The sequence below is a fragment of the Copadichromis virginalis genome, linkage group LG11 (assembly GCF_057382275.1).
Source record: "Copadichromis virginalis isolate Kocher_CV1m ecotype Utaka linkage group LG11, C_Virginalis_male_GT1.1, whole genome shotgun sequence".
Classification (NCBI taxonomy): Eukaryota; Metazoa; Chordata; class Actinopteri; order Cichliformes; family Cichlidae; genus Copadichromis; species Copadichromis virginalis.
The window spans coordinates 19,579,036-19,600,723 of NC_140628.1; the positions used below are offsets into that span (position 1 = coordinate 19,579,036).

General features: G+C 38.9%; 1 protein-coding gene across 3 annotated transcripts; it reads left to right on the top strand.

The window, feature by feature from the left end:
• Positions 1-385: 385 nt before the first annotated feature.
• kcnn4 (potassium intermediate/small conductance calcium-activated channel, subfamily N, member 4) lies at positions 386-21,579 on the top strand. Of its 3 annotated transcripts, none has more exons than XM_085473481.1 (9): positions 386-1,014; positions 8,822-8,917; positions 10,585-11,033; positions 12,268-12,403; positions 15,327-15,344; positions 15,822-15,932; positions 17,881-18,002; positions 19,016-19,085; positions 20,175-20,345. In XM_085473481.1, the coding sequence occupies exons 1-9, from the start codon at positions 727-729 to the stop codon at positions 20,343-20,345; spliced, it is 1,461 nt and encodes a 486-aa protein (XP_085329607.1). In that variant the 5' UTR covers positions 386-726. The 3 variants fall into 3 exon arrangements, with proteins under 3 accessions (XP_085329607.1, XP_085329608.1, XP_085329609.1); XM_085473482.1 differs by lacking the exon at positions 15,327-15,344 and adding an exon at positions 20,472-21,579 and having other exon boundaries at positions 387-1,014; positions 20,175-20,341; XM_085473483.1 differs by lacking the exon at positions 15,327-15,344 and having other exon boundaries at positions 669-1,014.
• Positions 21,580-21,688: the final 109 nt, after the last annotated feature.

A 21,688-nucleotide genomic window follows, 5' to 3' on the forward strand; every position in this document is an offset into this window, starting at 1 on the left:
ATTTTCAGGTAGAAATGGAATAGTGACAGCAAACGATGTTCGTGAACCCTGACTACTGCATTGAATATAACCTAGTGCAACTCATCCCCGCCACGGCTCTGTAGCTATTGTGAAACTTGCGCAGTCCAGGTTTCATTGCGTCAGAATCAACTTGAAAGATTAAAATAAAAGCACGGGGGTTACATAACTGAATTTCCATACATTTGCCGTTTGGCGTTTTCTCTCAATTAAAATAACAATGATTGGATTTTTTTTCTTACACATCATCAAATAAAGAAATGTACAAAAGTTTATGTCATTTCACTGCACCTGCAACCTTCCTGTGCTTCACTGCTAAGAGAGTGCGCCACGCACGTGACGAGCGCATCCACCCGCGCACAAAGAAAGCGCTTATCAGACCAGCGCACACTCTTAAATAATAAGACATGCAAATAAGAGCGCAAAGTCCGCTGCAGTGTGGACAGTGTGACGGCGGTGCGCGCGAGCAGTGCGCGTAACCGCTCCGCGCCGGTTGGGCTGGAGCGGTGATTGTGGAGAAGACCCGAGAGTTTTGGTAAACCCGCATCGTGGATGAGGAACGCAAGTGAGAAGGGCCTGCTACGCGACTGTGCCATCGGACTATGCCTTACCCAGCTCTGGAGGAGAGCAACAGGCAAAGCATAGGGCGGGAAAGCGCAAGGCGACAAGGAGAGGGGAGCAGGCGGGCGTCTCGTGTGCGCTCCGGAGATGGAGATGACAAACCGCAGCCTGCACGGCGACTCCAAAGTCGACTGCGTGAGCTGCGATGGCCTGATCAGCCGAAACCATGGGGACTCCGCAGACGTGTCGGTGCCACTGACACTCCCCGGGAAACGGACAACTCACATGGAGGGAGACGACCTTTACAGACTCCGAGACAGAAAATTATTACTGGAGGATAAAAAGCGTCTGTGCGCGTGGACTCTGGGCACCGCTCTCTTTGGGATACTGCTCATGATAATCCACGCAGAAATATGTCCCTATGTTTACACTCCGGTAGGTTTAAGACACGAAACACGTCAGTGTCTTTCAGACATTATCTCCACACCGAAATGCACAGCTTACATTTGAAATTAAATTAAATGTTTAACCATAAAACTTTATCTTGTATAGTTCGCTACCTTCTGTGTCAGCTGCCGCCTCTTATTATGTGGATTCATGTGAATATTTTTCTTAAAAGTTCTTAAAGCCCACGCTAGAAGTGATGTGACACATTGCTCTTTTGCGCATGTTGTAAAGCGTTTAAATGATAGCATCTTTAATGATAGCAACTTTGCATCTGCAAAGTTAGTCCGTTTGTTCAGCCCTTCTCTGGAAAGAGCAGACAAAGCTCTGACAGCAACATTAAGCTCACTTTCTATTTTCAGGAGCTTACTTTTTTATTGTTTGCCCTTGGACTCATGCTCAAATGCTAAATGAACAAATGAACACTACTGCTTCTACCTTAATTCAGAGGAACTAAAGCCTGTAAAGACTTGTTCCACTGCTGGCAAGCAGCACCTCAAATCAATGTCAACCTTTTAATAATACACACCTAGATTTGATTTTTCTTAGAAGCACATTTCAGGACACAGCTTTTCATGACTAAATTCTTGGTTAACAAACAACACTAACCGCTTGCAGCTCCAGCAGCATAATCTGCACCTGGTGTTTGACCGTCCGTGACCCGTTAATTAGTTAGTTCATTTCCAGACAGTCTATTTGGTAGCACAGACTCATGATATTAAGATGCAGATCTCAGTGGATAACAATGCCAGTCTACACAATCAGCGAATGATTGACCCCCCCCCCCCCTCTCGCAGCACATGCCAGTTCCACATGTGGAAAAAAGTTACGACACGTGCTGCAGAACATCAGACCACATCCATGCTGTGAAGTCAGGGATTGATCATGCTGTCAGAGAGTCTCACATTTCTAATGCACACCAGGTACACCGCTCTGTCTGTTACATTCAATGAGGTTGACCTGGAGAAATTATGATGGTGAAACTAAATGTACTGGCATAAATATGAGTTCAGAATTTCAGTTTACAAACATGAACCAAGAACAGGTGCTGTTCAACTGCTCCTAACAGCAGGCATCGGCTTTGGTATGATGGAAATGCTGATGCACTGGAAAAGTGTTCTCTGCCCACAGTAAAAGCATATTATTTTGGAGAGGCTTCAGTTCTGATTTAACCATAGCTTATATAACTCATGCCAGGATTCATACTACTTTTTGTAACTTCATGCAGTGCCAAAGTCATGAATGTGAGCTGCACCATGGACTCTTTTGGGGGGGGGGGGGGGTTATCACATAACAGCAGCGTTAATCAAACATAGCATCTATATCTTTCCCTGGAAGTGCACCATATAATATTATTTGTTTTTATGTCATTTTTATGTATGCTGCAGCATATATTTGGAGCGGCTCTATCAAAGTTAGCAATCGTCTACAAAGTTGTATTCAAGCAAACCTTTTTCGTGGTTATGCACAAAAACAAAGCTATTTATGGAACCTTTTTCCACATTTCACCTCTTCCCCTGCAGCATGATTGTTAACAGTACTTCAGGCGATCTTTCCACATCATTTAGTGTATAATTAGAGCGTTTGCATGGCTAGGCTAATGGTCTCTCTGTCTTGACTAAGGTTGTTCTAGTTGCCAGGGGGATGCACTTTGACTTGAATGTGACCTTGTGTCATCTTTTCTGCTGCTTTTTTAATTAACTGGCTTTTACAGTTTGAAACAATTTACATGCACCGAGACTGAAAATGTGAGCATTCGATCATTATTGCAGGCATTTGAGTGATTCTGAGACTACAGGTCAAAAAGAAAGTTTGTGACAGATTGGTCCGCCTGAACATAAATGGGAGATTTTTGTCTCATACAGAAAACATCATTTGGTAGACAGCCCATACATTTTTATAGCATCCTATTGTTGTATCAAACAGCACCTCTCACTAATCATTACTTTGCAGATTATATTTAAACTTAGTCAAAAGCATTCCATGTGCCAAGCAGGTGAAAGTCCTGATAATGAATGTCAATATCATTATCACAACTTTAACGTGGCTATATTTCATCCACTGACTACACAGACGTTTGTTTTTTAAACTCATCACAGCAAAATAATCAGCAGAAATGGATCATCTGATCAAAGGTCAAACAAAATGGGGAGAACATTTTTTTTTCACACACGCAGGGCAGCCACATTTGGTATCCGTGTCCCAATTCCCATAGTGGAAATGACTTCTGTGTGAGCTTTGCTTTTGCTTGATATGGGTCAAAAATGATGTAAATCTTTCTCTTTTTGAATTTGACTTATGTAAATGTAGGCTGTGCAAGCCAGATGTGTGGGTGTGCTGCAAGTACTACACATCCTGTTCTTAAAAATGATGAGTTTAATGTTTCGGTGGTTGCTTTTCCTGTTTCACTTTTATGAATCTACATTGCCTGCAAAGTAGCTGCTGATAGCGAACATAGGTTTGCATGATTATGCCCTTTGCACTAAGAAACTTGGGAAGTCACTGGCATTCTTTGAAAATATGAGTACACAGCATGCGTATATCAACAGGATGAGCTGGTGGTGAGCTTCAGGCTTGGTAGGTATAATGTAGACATCAAACAAAGGAGGCAGCTTGATTAGGATGGATTTTATTTTGTTTGCTGCTTCCCTTTATTGGGATGGTAGTTTGGAGGTTAGTACTGTTGCATTATGGCAACAAGGTCCTTGCTTCACATACAGGGTGGGCATGGGGTGGCTTTAAATTAACTATAGGTATAAATGTGAGCATGAGTGATTGTCTGCAACCCTGAACTGGACAAGTTGAAGAAGATAAATGGATGCTTCCCTTTCATTTGGTTGAAAGTTTTGAGGTAATTACTATTATTTCTTTAAACATTTGTTAGCAAATGCTTTAATTTTTTCGCCTACTCTTGATTTAAGACTTACCCAGTAAACATTCACTTTATAATTTTCTGTTTCTAAATAGTATATTCTGAACTCATATGGGCATATGGCACAACAGAGAGATTTCAATGTATATCACCAACCAGACAGCAGGAATGTAAAAAACAAAATGAGATGAAGAGGCAGTCAAAACAAAGCAGCATCTCTCTGACGTTAAGAATGCAAGATTTTTTTTTTTTTTTTTTACCTTTTCCACTACACTACTTTTGATCTTGTCTGATATTCTTTGTAAACCCACACTTAAATTTATTGCAGAGAATGTACATGAATGTTAATGAAACCACAGTGGCTAACAAACCAAACTCGAAAACTAAAGTCAGATGCATGTATTATTACTTTGGAAAGTATTTATTTATTACAAAACTCAACCCAGACCGCTGACTATTGCGCTAGATATAGTGTTTTGTTTTGTTTTTTTATATTGTTTTGCCATACCTTGGGTGGCCTGTTCTGGTGACACTGGATCCTCATTTGTCCAAGACCATCTGTCCAAGTCTGTTAACCCAAAGTAGGTTAAACAGGAAAATGTTACAGAAATAATTTTAGAAACTCGGCACGAAACATGCTGTTGAGCTCTGTGTTATGGTGTGTGGTGAAATGTTGAGCTTTTGCGGGGTCTTCTAATTAGTGCTGGATGAATCACAGACGTGATGTGGATGCTACGGGAGAGACTGTGGAAAACAATGTACCTTGCCAATGGACGTCACACCATACCACCTACACACTCAACTCGCCTCAAGTTTGAAAGTTTGTAATTATCTTTTTGTCAGTAAAACCACACTGAACTATGCTTCTTGTGAAAAAGCAAAAAAGCTTCCACTAATACATCACCTGCACTGACATGTATGGCTCAGCATTATAGACAAATATAGGGCCTTTTAAAACTGCTGAGACCAAGGTGATTTGGTTTTTGATTCATCACGTGACACCGTCTCAATTTTACGATGGAGCAAAGCATTATGGTGTGAGTATCTGAGCCTGTAACTGCTTGTTCCGTGGAATGGAAAGTATTTAATTACAAGCACACATTACTTTAATTAAGTGGTTTTGTATGTATTTTTTGGAGTTCACTGTAGAATCAGTAACTCCTTTTTCATTAGGACTAATTACTGTAAATTATGTGAAGCTCATTTTGGAAAGAGTCAAAAAGTAGCCTGCAATTGTACTGTTATGTAACAGAAAGACAAAAATTGTTCAATATAATATATTATGGAAAGAGAAATTCCAACAATACATTCATCATAAACAAAAAGGGGGCTAATGTACATTTGAGAAAACATCAGATTGTAGAGACTGATTGGTGACCATGCAAAGTAACAGAAGTGCAGCCATTATTGGGCAGTAATAAAATACATGCAGTTTGGCTAGTAGCTTTTTGATTTGTTTTTACTATTTTGTAGTTGTGGATAGCATTTCGTGTTTTATAAAGTTGAATATCTTAGGTCTAGTATTATTTTTTAACCTGGTGAGTGAAATACTCCCATCTGGGCAGTTTCTGGAAGGCAGGTGTTTGACTGACAGCCATTGTATACAACAGCAAAATGGTTATTCCTACTCTTTCCCAAGAATAGTGGGGAATTTTATTTTTTATGTTTGTTTTTGATCATTGAACAATTTGGCACTTTTTTCCAAACAAAGCAATTGATCGATCCCTCCACTGGCATGAAACCTTTTTTTTTTAATTATACTTTGTGAATACAATCCTAATTCCAAAAAGGCTGGAATGTTGTGCAATATGTAAATAAAATCAGAATACAAAGACTATGAAACTTTTTTTTTCATGAAAAATGTTACCTCGTTTTGAATTTGATGGCACATCTCAGAAAAGTTGGGATGCAGGCAACAAAAACAGCTGGAGGAGCATTTTGCAGCTAATTAGGTTAACCACTAACAAGTCAGTAACATGACTGGACATAAAACAAGTCTAATCTTAGAGAGGCACAGTTTTTCAGTAAATATGGGCAGTTGTCTACAAATCAAAAAAGAGTGGCTACAATGTTTTGAACATTTCAGAATAACGTTCCTCAACATAAAATTCTAAGGATGTTGAATATCTCATCATGTACAGCATGTACAGTCATCAAAAGAATGTGAGAATCTGGAGAAATATCTGTGCTTAGGGGACAGAGCATCTATTGTTAATAAAATATCAGTTTATGAGATTTACAAATCATTACATTCGGTTTGTAGTTACGTTTTACAGGGCCAATCTTGGAATGGGGGTTGTGTTTTATTATTATTTATGTATTTTTTCCACTGTGATGGACTTATGACATGTCCTTCTGGTGTCCTGTGAGAGCTGCAATAGGTCCCAGGCTCCATTGCAAACCTGAGCTCTGCAAGCATTTAAGACAATATATTGATAGATTTTTTTTCAGATTTTTTTTCAGTGGATTCTTTAGTTTAGAAAGATGAAAGGATAAAATTTACAGTGTCACACAGCAGACCAAGACAAAGACGTGCGTTCTCTTCACAATGCCTCAGAATAAATGAATTTTCCTTAGATGAAACAAAGCCAATCCCCGTTTTGAAATCAAAAGAAAAATGTCATATACAGACTGCACCAAGGACAACCTTTTTTACTGCAAATGGAAGAATTTGACTCTACCTGAGGAGCATGTTAACAGTCTGGAACCCATACTGGCTAACAGTAACCATATGTAGCAAGTTTCTGTCCGTTGAGAGCTCTTATTGTGTCTTTTCTTTTTTTCTTTTTTTTGTGCATATTTAGACCAAGAAGAAAAGAATGTTCTGATATATATTTATATATATATATATATATATATATTAGATAATTAAAATATTGTGGTTAAAAGAAACATATTACAGCAACTTTTAAAAATTATTAGTTATTTATTTTTCATCTTTCATCCCTTTATGGTCTGGTTTGATGTAATTTCAGGATATTGTTTTTATTTTAGGTGGATTTCTAGTAAAATGTTGTTTTTTTTAATAAAACAGGTGGATGAAGGAACACTAAAACATAATTTCAGCAAATAATTTCTCATACTCTAGACTTAAGAAGTCACTTGGATGAGTGAAGAAACATTTCTCCCACTGAAAACGCTGTCCACATGAAAAGAATCCACTTATTGGGTTCTCATTCTCTAGGTTTTTTTTTTTTAAATTAAACTTCATTCTGCACACTTAATACTCAACCTGGCCTGGACATGGCACCCCTGGCACACTGGTTTGTGTGCTGTGACATGTTTTTCAAAAAGCTGGTTTCCTATTTACACTTTGGCATAATCAGATTGTTTGTTGTGGGTTTTCATGCTTTTTGAAAAAAACTGACCTGATTTCCAAGTCATTTAAATATAATTGATAAAGACAGGAGAGTTTAATGCACTAACATTGCATATCAATCAATCAAAGCTTTATTCGTCACATGCAGGTTGCCCTGCAGTGAAATGCCCCCCCCCCCCCCCTCCCCCGACCTTACACATATAGCACAAACATTACATGGGGATACAGGTCGGAGATTGGCAGAATCAGAGAAAAAACATTGAAATGTACACTACAATGGGGAAAGTACAAGAGGAAAAAAAGAGACCCCTACTCATGCTATGCTTCCATGGTAGGACAACATGAGAACAGGAAACAAAAAAACTCCTCTGCACAAAAAAGCACATAAATGTCCACAGCACAACATTGTGAAGACATGACAAGCCACAGGGGTGGGTGGGGGGTGAGGAGTAATCCGAAGCGAACACAGCAGCCGCCCTGCACAGCGCTACCATTCCAGCGCGGCACACAGACCCGCCGTGTTCCCTCGCAGGAAACAAGCATCGAAGGCGTTGGAAAGGGAGGGGGGATGAGTGAGTGCCTATCAGTGTAAGTGTATGTGTGTGTGTGTCCATAGTTCAGCTGAGATATATGTTATTAATGATATAAATCAATGGGGTAAAAGAAGAAATCAAAGATATATTTGGTGTGTGTGTGTCTGAGAGAGCGTATATTCATATGTCTTGATGCATTCTCAATCATCCAGGTAAGTAAATCTCCAAAAGTTGATTCTGTTGAACAGATGAACAGAATCAACTTTTGGAGACGTGTGTGTGTGTGTGTACTTACTTTAAAAAAGACTTCTTATTATGGACAGTGGGTGCCGTCATATTGCCTGCTCAGGCTCCTCAGAAGCTGATAGAGTATGTCCTAATTTGAGCGTTCACCTTCCTGCTCCGCTATCTGGCCTTCCTCCACCTCATCTCCTGATAGCTCTAATCTGACTCTCCTTCCACAATTCTGAGTTTAATCTTTTCTGTCTCTCCCTGCCCTCTTCTTCCTGAAATAGGCTGAAAATATGAGGTAGTAAGTCCTGCTGTCCACTTCAAAGGAAACTAAATAAAATGCTTTGTTTCAGAAGAGATAATATCACTGGGCATTTCTGAAATTCTACTAAATCAAAGTTAAGACTAATTGATGAAATGATTTCGTTTATGGGAGTAGAATCACAATATCTGCAAAAAATGATCACTTAATCTCCCTTGTGGTCATAAAATGTAGAAGCTGCAATTCCTGTTATTTTGAAAAGAAAATCCATTTGCTCTGTTTGCCAAACAGACACAAATATAGCATCAATAGAAAGTGCATTATGTCCTCTTGACATTGCAGCAGGACTCGTATAGATTGCATAAATGGCCTTTGACGTAGAAGTCAAGTACTTGATTTGCATGTAAGTGTTTTCGCTCAGTGCTACAGAAGGGACTAGCAGCTATCCAGTTCTTGGACTATATCAAACCTTGATATATGAAAACATGAAAAGCAGTGAAATTTTAGACATTGCAGAAGAACAGCTGTGTTTTCATCACTCACGGTTCTGTTTTCTCTAACTCTATCTGTTTTCTTCTCAGGGCTCAAACATTGCATTGATCATCAACTGCTCCATCAGCCTGTCAACTGGGTGTCTTCTGATCCTCATTATAGCTTTCCATTATAAGGACATCCAGGTGAGTATGCTTTTTATGTTTTTTGGCATCGCTTATTGAACTATTACTTATTGTAATTCAATGTAACTCAGCATTAGTTTGGTTAAAATTCAATTTTTTTAGAGATACTTAAAGGCAGCTTTTTAAAAAGCCCCTCTCAGGCCATGTCTGGTAGCCTCAACACTGATTGTCTGTGATATTTGCTGCATGCAGGAAAACCCCAAATAAAAATCTCAGCCCACACAGACATGCGCAATATTGCAGCTGTAATGTTTTTCCAGTCTACGTGGCTTGCTGCCGATTTGTGTGGGAATTTAATATACATGAAGGGATTTGGTTGAAATTAAACAGAGTAAACATTCTTTCATTTCCCCTCTTGCACAGTCACAGCATGCATGTTTAAGAGTAGTAACAACAACAAGTACAGAAAGAACTGTGTGTCTGTTTTGTAACAGTTTCTTTCATTTTTGCCTGCTGGGTTTGTATTCTTACCTACAGAGTGTTTAGTTTGGTCATAAGTCGCGTGTATCTGATACAAGAGGGGTACTGTCCAAGTGTGTAGAGGAGATAAGGAAGGACAGGCTTAGGGTGGGGACTGATATAGAGACAGTGTGCAGTGATGCATGATGTAACTGGTGTCAGAAGTGGCAGGCTAAATCATTCAGACCGTCTCAAAGTGTCTTAGTTGGTGGATTAAAGACAAAGTAATAATTAACAAAATGATGAAAGAGGAAGTTCTAAGAATGTCCCTGCTTCACTTTCTTAAACAAAATAAAGCTGCAGATTGAAGAAGTGGAAATATCTGAGTCACAATTTCAATACACATTCATAGTTTATCTCACAGGCTTCTGTCAAATATTTCTGGTTCAAATCTTTAGCGGGCCAAAAATAATTTTCTTATCATTTCCCTTTTAGCACAGCCCAACTATCGTATACTTGCAATCTTTCCCGCTTATAATGCAAAGTATGCATGTCGTAGTAATCCACATAATGAGATTATACTATGCGTATCCCAAAGTATTTTGTTCTTTCTAACAACTTTTTATTCCCCATCATAACTTTGCTGAGGCAATTGATAGAAATGGAAGTCATATAGTTAAAAAACACATCAGCAAAATGAAAGCACCCTGCTAATGTCATTAGCAAATATTGTAGGCAAATTCAATTCAGTTTAGTTTTATTCATATAGCACCAAATTATAACAGCAGTCACCCTCAAGTGCTTTATATTCTAAGATAAAGGCACTTTCATAATACACAGAAACCACAACAATTGGGCGACCACTTGTGAGCAAGCACTTGGCGACAGTGGGAAGGAAAAACTCCCTTTAAAACAGGAAGAAACCACCGGCAGAACCAGGCAGAAGAGAAAAGAAGAAAAAAAAACAGACTATGGAAGACAGCCAGAGATGAACAGTAACTAATGCTAACTAATGAGTAAATGCAAAGTGATGAATAAACATATAGTAAGTGAAATAAAAATGGAAGATGAAGCTAATGACAGAAGCTTTGGAGAAAAAACATCACAGATTTTATTGACACCATATTTACATACCATCATTACATTAATTGCATATCCACTGTATGAGAAGAAGATGCAACTGTAATGTTATTGTCTTCCATCTCCAACTGCACTTTGATCAAATTCCTTTCTATTTTTACTCTTTACTGTCCTTCCTCATCTCTCAGCTGTTCATCATTGACCACAACCAGGTGGACTGGCGTATCGCCATGACCAGCCACAGGATTATTGTCATCACCCTGGAGCTGTTAGTTTGTGTTATCCATCCTGTTGGATCATACTGGGGGGTGGGCCTCCATGTGAACTCCTCTTCCACCGTTCCCACTCCATCTCCACTGTGTGTTTCCAGCCACCACGGCGAGACCCTGATGGACATGGAGCTGCTGTTATCAGTGCTGATGTTCCTCCGCTTGTACTTGGTGCACAGAGCCATCTTGCTGCACAGCAAAGTGCTGCTGAGTGCCTCCTACAGGAGCATAGGCTCACTCAACAATATCAACTTCACCTTTCGCTTTGTTCTCAAGGTACTGATGAACAAACACCCAGCACGCATGCTGCTAGTCTTCATCCTGTTCTTCTGGCTCACTGTGTCCTGGATGCTTACACTGTGTGAGAGGTATGAAGCACAACTGAGACTTTGTGTAATCAAACTGATTCATAATCGCATTAAACTGATTTTTCATTTGCACGAATGCAGGCATTACAATAACGAACCAAAGATTTTCAATGACAAAATGAAAGTTTTCTCATAAAAAAAAAAAAAAAAAAATTAATTAGCTCTTTTTCTTAATCTCTCTTCCATCTTCACCCAGGTGTCAACTGACTATTATACACAGAAACACCAAAATGCTCTCCAGTAGTTTAACATTCCCCTTCAGGGTTTGATAGTCAGTTTGACTTTCTGGTTCAAGATGGATTTCCAATAAATGATTTCATAATTCTCCCCTAACAAAATTCTTTTTGACGTCTGCCAGCTAAATGTCAGCCTGATCCTCTGCAATCTGCCTGGCTGTTTAAACAGCGTGAGGTCATTTGTTCGTTTGAACCTTAATGGGAGGTTTGCCTTCAGTTTTCCACTTCTTTCTCGCATTCGTGTATATTTTGACATTTTGATTTGTCAGAAGTAATAAAAGAGCTTATTACTGATAGCAGATAATTTCACCAAATCTGTCAACACGCAACCATTATGCTAGCTGATTACTAGATCCGTGAGCCAGACGGATAAAATGATATGTTATCTAGCTGTGAGGCTTCAGCAAAGTTTATATTGGGCTTGTACTTTTGATGTTTTACAAGTTTATACTGGTTTCGACTTCCCGAACTCCTGAGTGCTGTAAAAAAATCTGCACTGATAAGGTGGTTTGATTAGTACGCCACACCTTCATCAAACAGACTGTGTTTGAGATGTTAAGAAACAAAATGAAGAACCTCAGAGAGTCAGGGAGAGTGTCACAAATAAACTTATCCATTGCATCACTTCAGCTCTTAATTGTATTTGGTGATTCACTGAAATAGTTAAATATAAGAAGGGATTTAGCCTGTAACTGTATCTATAAACAGGTTTCTGGATTAGACTGATATTAGTCAGAATTATCAGCTGCTACTTATACTTATACTCCAGAGCAGTTGTTGAATAGGGTTAGAGAACTAATCCTATTCAACAACTGATATTAGAAAACAAACAAAGAAACAACCATACATACAAAAAAAAAATGTTTTCTATCTCATACAGTTTCACAACTGGGGGGTGGGGTTAATTGTGGTAATGTTTATTTTTTAACTCAACTAATACCTCTTTATAATATGTTTCATTACACTTCAGTCTCAGTGCTACGTTGTTTCCCCTGCAGGCAGACCAAAGAATCAACAGGCCATATGGATACAGCGCTGTGGCTCATAGCCATCACCTTCCTCACAGTTGGCTATGGGGATGTGGCACCCAAAACCAACTGTGGCAAGGCAGTGTGTCTCTTCACTGGAGTCATGGTAACTAAGCTGATTTGAGAAAATGTAGTACTGAAAATGATTTTAGATTCACATAAAAACTAAGGGCATACTGAATAAAATAAAACACACAATGCTTGTTCTTCATCAAATGATTGTTTTGGCCTTGTATCAGACAGTGTATGAAAAAGGGAAAAGTGTAGCATCTTTAGCATAGCATCTTTATTTTTAATGCACTTTACATCCAACAATGTTGGCCAAAGTGCTACAAATATAAAACAAAGAGAAAACAGTTTAAATTACATATAGAATACCTTAAACTTAAAAAAAAATAACAATTGATAACAAACATATTAAGAGACATCAACAAGTCCTGCTGTGTACAGTAAGGCCCAGAAGTATTAGAACAAAGACAAACATGAAGATTTTCAGCTTTAATTCCAGAGGTTTAACAAAGGTATTCCATGAGGAATCACAATCATTTATATACAACTTGATGAACTTGATGAAGTTAGACTGCCTAAATTCTAGCACCCAGTCGCGTTCAAAGTTTGGTGTTTGTGAAGTGTGCAGTCTCATTTAGATGTTTAATCTGGCAAAGTTTAATCTGGCTTTATTGTTCTTGAGTCTAACCAGTGGTTTGCACCTTGTTGTAAATCCTCTGTAATTCCATTCAGTGAGTCTTGATATTAGACTTTGTCAGTGTCTGCCTCCTGAGGACTGCTCTAGATGTTGTGAAGAGGATTTTCTTATCGATGGTAATAATTCTGTAATCATGCACTTTAGTTGTTAGTGGTCTTTCAGGGCATTTGCTTTGTTACTGAGATGACCAGGTCGTGCCTTCTTTTTAAGACTGTAGCAGGATGTTCACAGCTTTCATTATCTCCCTGATTACTTTAATATGTTTTTTCAGCCCAATGATGGCCTCCTGTTTGCTGTTTACAGGAAGCATTCAGCAAATGCAAATTCAACAATTTGAATCAATTTCAAATCTGTTATCTGCTTATTTTGTCATGGAATAAAAAGGAAAAAGACCTAATTCATCTGAAACTACTTGGCATTCAATTTTCCAATTATTTTTGAGCCTCTGAAAATTAGGGAATGTGTATATTGTAATTCTTAAATTCCTTAAATGAATACTTTTGTTATACTCCTAAAAGTTTGTACTTCAGTCGCATCTTGACTGTTTGAATCAAAGAACTTTGTGGTGATGTATGGAGACAAAATGATAAAAACTGTCTCACTGTACAAACTGTTATCTCCTTACAGTAGCTGTGAGACAAAAACCCTCAATTCAATAGGGAGGCACAGGGAGTGGAGTTTTTTTAATCTTTGCTTTGCTTGTCTTTGTTACCACTGAAACCACCCGACACACTTTTGAGTGCAAAAACAGACAATAACACACAAAACCAAGAGCTTCTGTCACTGTTTTCACTTTGTCACACTATGTTGTCTCTAAATAGGTTGAATTTTCTGTTATCTTCCATTTTGTTTCATTTCTTCTCTGTTCTGTCACACTGTATTACATGTTGATTTCATGGATAGCATGAAATCAACATGCTATCCATGTTGATTTCACTGGAGGACTTCCTTTTGCGCAATTGATTTCATTCCTGTACTGTGATCTATTAGCATCTTTTATCGTCTGCTAGGGTTTATTATGTTTTATCGAATCCCTTCTCCGTGTATTTTAGCGTCATTTGTTCTACTTCATTCTACCTTCTCACCCTTAATGTTCTGTTCCACGTGTTTGTTTCATTCCCTTCTGTTCCACTGCAACAACTATTCATCCATTTTCCTATTTCATTTTTCCTATTTCATTTTCAGGTCAGTTCAGTTTGGTTCAGTTCACTTCTCCGCTGTTTGCAATCCAGCCTATTCTGCACTGTTCCACTAGTTATCTTTGATACATTAAATTCTTCTTGCTTGAATGCCTTCCTTCCCTTGTGTGTGTGTGTGTGATTTCGATTGCAGCTGTAAGTTGACACAGTGTACTTCTGCAAGACCTTGATATTACCAGGCGCTCACATGAAAAGACTGAGGGAGGGAAGCTGTCAGCATGCAGTGTACCCTGTGCAGTTGCACAAAGATCTATGTGAAGTGTGATGGCTCTGCTGAGTGTGCCATAGTGTCTCAGAGAATTACAGCCAGGTTTAAGGTTTTTCATGTGTAAAAGAGCAAAAAAGGACATATATGAACATCTTAAAGTGAGATGTTTTTCTTAAAACAAGTTCGTTTTTTATGTTAATGCAAAAATGTTGGTAAGTGAAGACTGAAAAAAAGCTGGAGGGAAAGGTCAAGTGAGGGCAAGCAAGGAGTGGCTCCGTGTTTGAAATGGCAACACATTTTGCTGCTGCCTTGAATTCTGGTACAAGCAGATAAGAATCTCGGCCATGGCTCTGGATGTGGGCACAAGTCCGGTTTAGACACCTCTGTGACAGAGTGGAAAACAGTCCTCCCAATCTTTCCCTCTCTCTTTCTCCATCTCCCTTGTTTTCATTAAGTTCCCCCCTTATAAGGCAAAACTTTCCACCATATCCATTTTAGGTGGTTTATTGCCTTTGGCACCACTACAACAGGAGGGTGTGCCAACCTGTGCCCAGGGTTTGGAAAAAAATAGATTTCCCACTCCCATCAGCAGCTCTGGGAGCTAGAAACTTGGGGTGATACTCACACCTGTAATATGGTTGAAAGCTTCAATGTTCAGCACTTTGGCCTCTGTCCAGCTATAACTCAATTTGCAGCTGTTTTAAGGAGTTGACACCACTTTTTGCATCCCATCCCTGTGTGAGGATGGATCCAAGGAAAGAGTTTGTACCTCCCAGGTTTAGCAGACGATGTAATGATAGATATTTTGTGGCTGGTGGAATGAAGGATAAATATATCTTTCAGAACTCTGGCTCAAGCTTTATTGCTCATGCTTGGTCTTTCTCTCTCTCTCTCTCTCCTCTCTTTCTAATGCAAGCTGAAAAGTGGAAAACAGGTAAAAACTGGTTAACTTTTATCTTTATTCGTAATGGATATGAGTGCAGTGTTTTGTCTCTGTCTCCACTGATACATCTTTTTATAGATGTGGATGTGTTTTGCTTTGAGACCCATTCGAATATTCACCATCATTCTGTATTTCCCTATCCAGGAATAGCGCTAAGCTATTCTCAGAGGAAACCCACACTATTTTAGTGCCACTGAGGCCCGTCTAAGCATTGAACTTTTTGTGTAAATTTAGTTTTGATTTATTAGATGGAAGTACAAGGATCAACACTGAGTTTTCTGAAGAAGTTCTTTCCTTAGAGGGTAATGGACACGTAAAAAGACACGCTGGCCGCTGTCATTGAGCTTAACTTGCAAATTCAGGCTCATCAGTTTTGTCTCAGTATTCTGGATCAGTCTTACACAATCGCTGACGATCTGTTGAGACGACAACAAAAATACTAAAAGCTCTGTGTGTCTTGGGTTTTAGGGTGTTGCCTGCACCGCCATGCTGGTTGCAATCGTTACAGAGAAGCTGGCGCTGAACAAAGGAGAGAAACATGTGCACTTCTTCATGATGGATATCCAGATTTCTAAAAGGGTAAGAGCATGCAACAATTTTCTGCAAACCTGTATAAACACACAGTAATCAGCCGGCATGCCTTTTTTTATCAAGTTCTTTCTTTTTTTGTTTTTTTCATTGCTTCTATTTGAAATATTCTGTAGTGGGTCATGTGACATTTGCATGTATGGGTCTTTTCCTGCTTATTATTCTTTTACTTCAAAGTTGATATTTGTGGTTTTGCTTGTTTTCCCCCTGGAATCGCTGCAAATCATATATCCTTTGGGCTACATGAAGTAGGTTAGTAGTAGCTATCGGTAACTGTTCATACCCACATTCAGTGTGCAGATTTGAGAACCATTTAATTTAGATAATCCCTCACAATGAACACCATGTCCGTGTTTGTTGCTGTCAGAGTCAATGGGACAATGTGTGGTAATGCAGTTGTAAGAACAGAGCAACTGGAAGTCTGTGCTGCATTGCCACACAGCATTGATACAACAAACTAATACACTTTGGTATGCTTTGTATACTTGGTATTCTGGGCAATAAAAAGGAACCCACAAGAAAAGGAGAATTTGAGTTTTTATGGTTCGAAATTCTGTGAAAGTTTAAAGAAAATATTGTTTACTAATAGCTAAATATAAATGACATCAACAGCTCTCTTGTCCAACAAAAAATAATCTTGATAACAATTTATGTTAATATAAAAGTGTAACACATACATTTTCTGAGCTGTGTTGAAGTTCTCATAAATAGTGGCTCTAATTTTTTTAGCATTTGCATGAAAATTTTTGTGCAACAATCCAATAAACATGTTGTAACCATCAATTACCCTCCCTCCCATCACTGGTAGCTGCAGTGTTGTAAGCCAAACAAGAGACAGGATAAAACGGATAGAGATGTCAGGATGGATGAGTCACTGCTTTCCATGTTGCATGCACGCTTTGGTGTTTGATTCCTTTACTACAGGATTGTGTGGGAAAAGAGAAGGGAGAACTGCCGGGCTCTTGATGTCCTTTTCAAGGCGTCAAACAGAGGAAATAATCTTATCTCTGTCAGGAAAGAAACTTGTGTCACTTCAGGCCTGTGCAGCAGCGGGCAGGAAACTGCTGACGCGTGTGTTTTGCTTTTAAGGGTGTCTGAAAGTAAGTAGGAGAGGAGTGTGGTTGCAAGTGTCTGCTTGTTGATGGGAAAAAGGGAAGTTACAAGAAATCATTTTCAGTGTCTTGGTAATACGCAAAAATGTGTAATGACTGACAGATTGTGCAGGCTTGGTTTAAAGCTGTGTTTTGTATAAAGCAGTACAGCTCCCCCCCAAACCGTGTAGCAATGTCTGACTGAAGTAGAAGCACTGCTTTGGAGGATACAACCATTTCCTCTCTCCTGGTGGCTGCATCCTGTCACAAGGTGCATCTTTATGCCTCGCTTTTGGTTGTTTTGGTTTGTGTGTGTGCATGTGCATGCATCCTCCTGAGCTTACTGGTGCAGTCCAGATTTACACTGATGGGAACAAGGGAAGACATCTGGATGCAAAACACTGACAACCTCTATTAATAACCCTCACAACAAGGTCGTAGTGACATCATCACAGGGTAGTTACAGTGATTTGAGCAGGAAGGTAAACAGACATGAATAGAATCAAAGAAAAAACAAAACAAAACAGGAGAATACAAGCGAAATCTAGAAATCTCAAGTTCCTAGTTTAGCCGTTATGGCCTGTTTTATAAATATCTGTATATAAGACTCACTGACCATAACAGCCACTATCTGAAAACAGCATCATTGTACAAAAGGGTGGAACAGGAAAGGCTATCTGGATTTCATCAGCTGGCCTGGACGATGTGTGCTGTACTAAAATCTTTAAAAGTTAACAGTTAGCGGCTCTGCACGAATTTTATCAGTCGAACATCCAAAGTTGATCGATATGTGCTGTCACCACATTTCTGTATGTTTAAGCAGTCAGTTCAAATGTTTCTTTTCCCAGATCCGCCATGCTGCTGCTAATGTGCTAAGAGAATGCTGGCTTCTTCATCGTGCAAACGTGACAAAGGGCAACCGCGGTGAGCACAGAAAACACCAGAGATGCCTTCTGGAAGCCATCAGAGTGTGAGTTACTGTATTGCAAAATAATACCTTCAGGCGGGGTGTCTGCGTGCGTGTTTCAGTCTGTGTGAGGGGTGTACAGTATGTGGGTGGTGGTTTGTGTGCCTTACATGTGTATTTTATGGGTCATTAACTAATTGTCAACATGCTCGGAGTCACCAATTTAAAGATGCTAATTTAGATTACTAATTAGATTTGTTTGCCTCTTTTATGTGGACAGGATATGTGTGAACAAGTGTCTGTTCTTCCTGGCAAGTAAATAAATAAAAGGCCCCTTTTTTAAATGATTATTTGAAGTTTTTGACAATAACTGACAACTATTGTGCAAACCTTTCGGGAGATACTTTTAAGAAGAATCACTTTTTTTCCTTCATAAAATTGGGTCTGCTTGTAATTGAACAAGTTTCTCTTCTAAGAACAAGTGGATTACACAAGACAGGATGTCTGAAACGCTGATCATGTGGTACATTATCCTGACAACAGCAATACATGTGTGAGAATATGTCAGCCTGTGTGAACGGGGTCGTACTTCCTGCTTTGAACTGTTCTAAACTATTATAAATAAACCCTGTGTGGAAAGTGTGAGAAGAAGGCCCCTCTCTACTCTAAGAGTAGAGACCAGGTGCTTGATTGCAAAATTGGTTTTCATATGTCTTTGTTAGCTGATTGTCTGGATTATCTATTGAAGGAACTAAATTTAGACCTTTTCCACATTCGCCGCAAACCTTCTAGTAATGTTTTATAGCATTTCAACAAACTCAGCATGACTCCTTTAATACTGAGTAATTGAATACTTGATTGTCAGAATATTCCTCAAATCAGAGTTTCTGTAAGTGTTTTATCTCAGTGTAGTCACTCATATTGGACGATCAACACTTCACAGCATTTATTTTGTTTACATTCCTGTGCCTCAGGATAGCATTTAAAATACGGTCTAATAAAATACAGTTTGAATTTTTCCACGTGTCTCAAAAATCACATTTACAGTTGTTGGGTTTTTTTTTTTAACTTCACAGATTTCGGCATTTACGCCTTAAACAAAGAAAACTAAGAGATTACGTCAGTGAGATGGTGGATCTCCCAAAGGTAAATAACAGCACATATGATTCACTGTAAAACTCCATTTATTTACACTTACAGGCCATTACATTTGGTATACATGTTCAGTCGCTCTGTAATGCAGATCTCTAATCAGCCAATCACCTGACAGCTACTCAGTGCATTTAGGCTTGTACGTCAGGTCCAGGCGACCGGCTGAAATTCACACCAAGCATCAGAATGGGGAAGAAAGGTGATTTAAGTGACTTTAAAACAGGGTTGTTGATGCCATACCGGTTAGTCTGCATATTTCACAAATCTGCTGTGATTTTCCCACACAGTCATGTCTAGGGTTTTCAGAGAATGCTCTGAAAAAAGGAAATATCCAGTGACCAGCAGTTCCCTGGCCACTAACTCCTTGTTGATGTCAAAGACTGAGCAGACTGGCAACAGTAACTCAAATCTCAAATAACCACTTTTTACAACCAAGCTATGCAGAAGAGCATCTATGAAAGCACAGCATGTTTAACCTTGAAGCAGATGTGCTACAGTAACAGAAGACCACACTGGGAGTGACATCTGCCAGCTATGAGGAGGAATCCGAAATTAAATATTGCTGTTTGGGGTTTCTTAGATAGAGCAGATAAATGCATACAAAAAAAACTGGATGATGAGATTTTAATTTGTCAGAAGTGAACAGGCACAGAAAAGGTTTCCATGAGGAAAAAACACATTAAAAAGACATCACCTAGTGAGAGTCACAAATGTAATTCTGGAGCGATGTAATTGCTGGAATTATATGAAAATGTGCCCAGTTTCACTAAATAAGCCGTTCTATGGTTACCTTACAGTCAGTTACGGTCTAACAATCTACTCCTGCTTACTGACTGAGTGCAGCTGAGCCGCAGCATAAAAAACAAACAGCTTCAAACAAAACAAAAAGCGATCCAAATGTTTTTGTCTGATTCCCTCAAAATCACTGTCAATCAGTCAGTAATCCACACAAACTCTGCAACATACTTTTAAAATGTATCTGCACAGAGTTCAGTAACGTTAGACTTTTGGTTCTAGTTTGAACTCCAAGTGTGTTTTCTTTTCAAAGCCAAAATATTTGTGTTGTGTGGTGGATTTCAACAGATGCAGATGATTATGTGCGACCTCAGTGCCAACTGGAATAACTCCTATCGGGAGCTGGAGCAGCGAATCCTCTCCATGGAGCAGAAGCTGGATGAGCTGAGTCGCTGCTTCCAACAAACGTCTGATCTGCTGTCTCAGGTTGTACGTCACCGCAACCCAGAGATCAGGTAAACAATACTTACAGATGCCAGTGTCCCTGCACAGATCTGCTAAAAAACACACTGTAAGATGTCATATATCATACGTATATTCACTTTGGAGAATAACAAAATTATTTTGTTGGGGTTTTTTTTGTAGGTGACACGACTGCACGCAGTTGTTAAAAACAGTCCGTAGTGTTTTCATCTGAAGTATCCACGAATCCTCTCCAACCAGAGCTGCTTTAGACTCTTAACATGCTGAACCACTTGGAGGACTGGCATACTCACTAAAGATCATCTTTTGGCCCCATTCTGAGTGTACTGCACAGTGACTCACTGCTGTTAAATTATACAGATAAAATAAGACCTAAATTCACTGCTGGGAAATCCGAGTGCATTTTCAGGAAATCTGCTGGGCTTTCAAGCAAAAGGATTGGTGACAGAGCCCAAGAACTAACCTGATCTCAGTCAAGGACTGTGGAGGATCCCTTAATCTGCAATAACATCAGATCTGTAAACTTCTATTTGCAAGATATTATTGATGCTCTACATTCCTAGCTTATTCCTGTGGAATAAGCCATTTTGCATGTTTTAATTTTTGCAGTATTTCAGTGTTAATCCAACCATTTTCCATCATCTGAGACACACAGTGTCTCAATAATTCATCACTGTTGTGCTCTCCTGTAGCCGTTTAAGTAAATCTTGAATGAAAATGTGTTTAACGGTAATAGACTTTGGTGAGTGAAGAGAATGAAGTGAATGTCAAATTAAACTTGATGAAAAGAAAGTTTTATTGCAAACTCTAAGTCGAAGGGATCCCATGACTATTAACTGAAACTTGCAGACTTGCGTCGGCCACAGTTTGACGGAAGAAAAAAAAACATCCAACACTTTACACCTGTTGAAAATAAAGAAACTTCAGTGGCCTTATAAGCTCATCTTTTAGCAATCCAACTGCTCCATCTAGTGGACAATATTAAAACACACAACAATAATCATAATAATAAAAACTACACGACTTTCTTCCTGATAATTTCGGATTCTTCAGCATCTCAAAGGAGCATAACATTTTCAGCTGTATTAAAACAGAAAACAAGATTTAATCAAACCTCTGTACAAATGTCACTAATAAGAAAGCACTTTGTGAGAACAGCTGCAAAACTGGACCAACTCTCTCTCTCTCTCTCTCTGGAGGATTAACTGGAGTTTTGTTTAAACTTAATCCAGTGCTGGAAAAAAAGCCTCCTTGTTGGCTACCTTTTTTTTTTTTTCCATTTTATTTTATTTTTTTTTAACTCCGGTAGTTAGTGTAGCAGCAGAAAAATGTATGAGAAACTAAATATGTAACATTTGCACATGGTAAAAAAACATGTT

What these genes read in the sequence shown, in the direction of transcription:
- kcnn4 (XM_085473481.1), top strand. Translation starts at nt 727, where the DNA reads ATGGAGATGACAAACCGCAGCCTGCACGGCGACTCCAAAGTCGACTGC. An exon ending in GTCCCTATGTTTACACTCCG is followed by an intron (nt 1,015 to 8,821) that starts GTAGGTTTAAGA and finishes TTTTCTTCTCAG; the next exon opens with GGCTCAAACATTGCATTGAT. An exon ending in CTTCTGGAAGCCATCAGAGT is followed by an intron (nt 18,003 to 19,015) that starts GTGAGTTACTGT and finishes TTAACTTCACAG; the next exon opens with ATTTCGGCATTTACGCCTTA.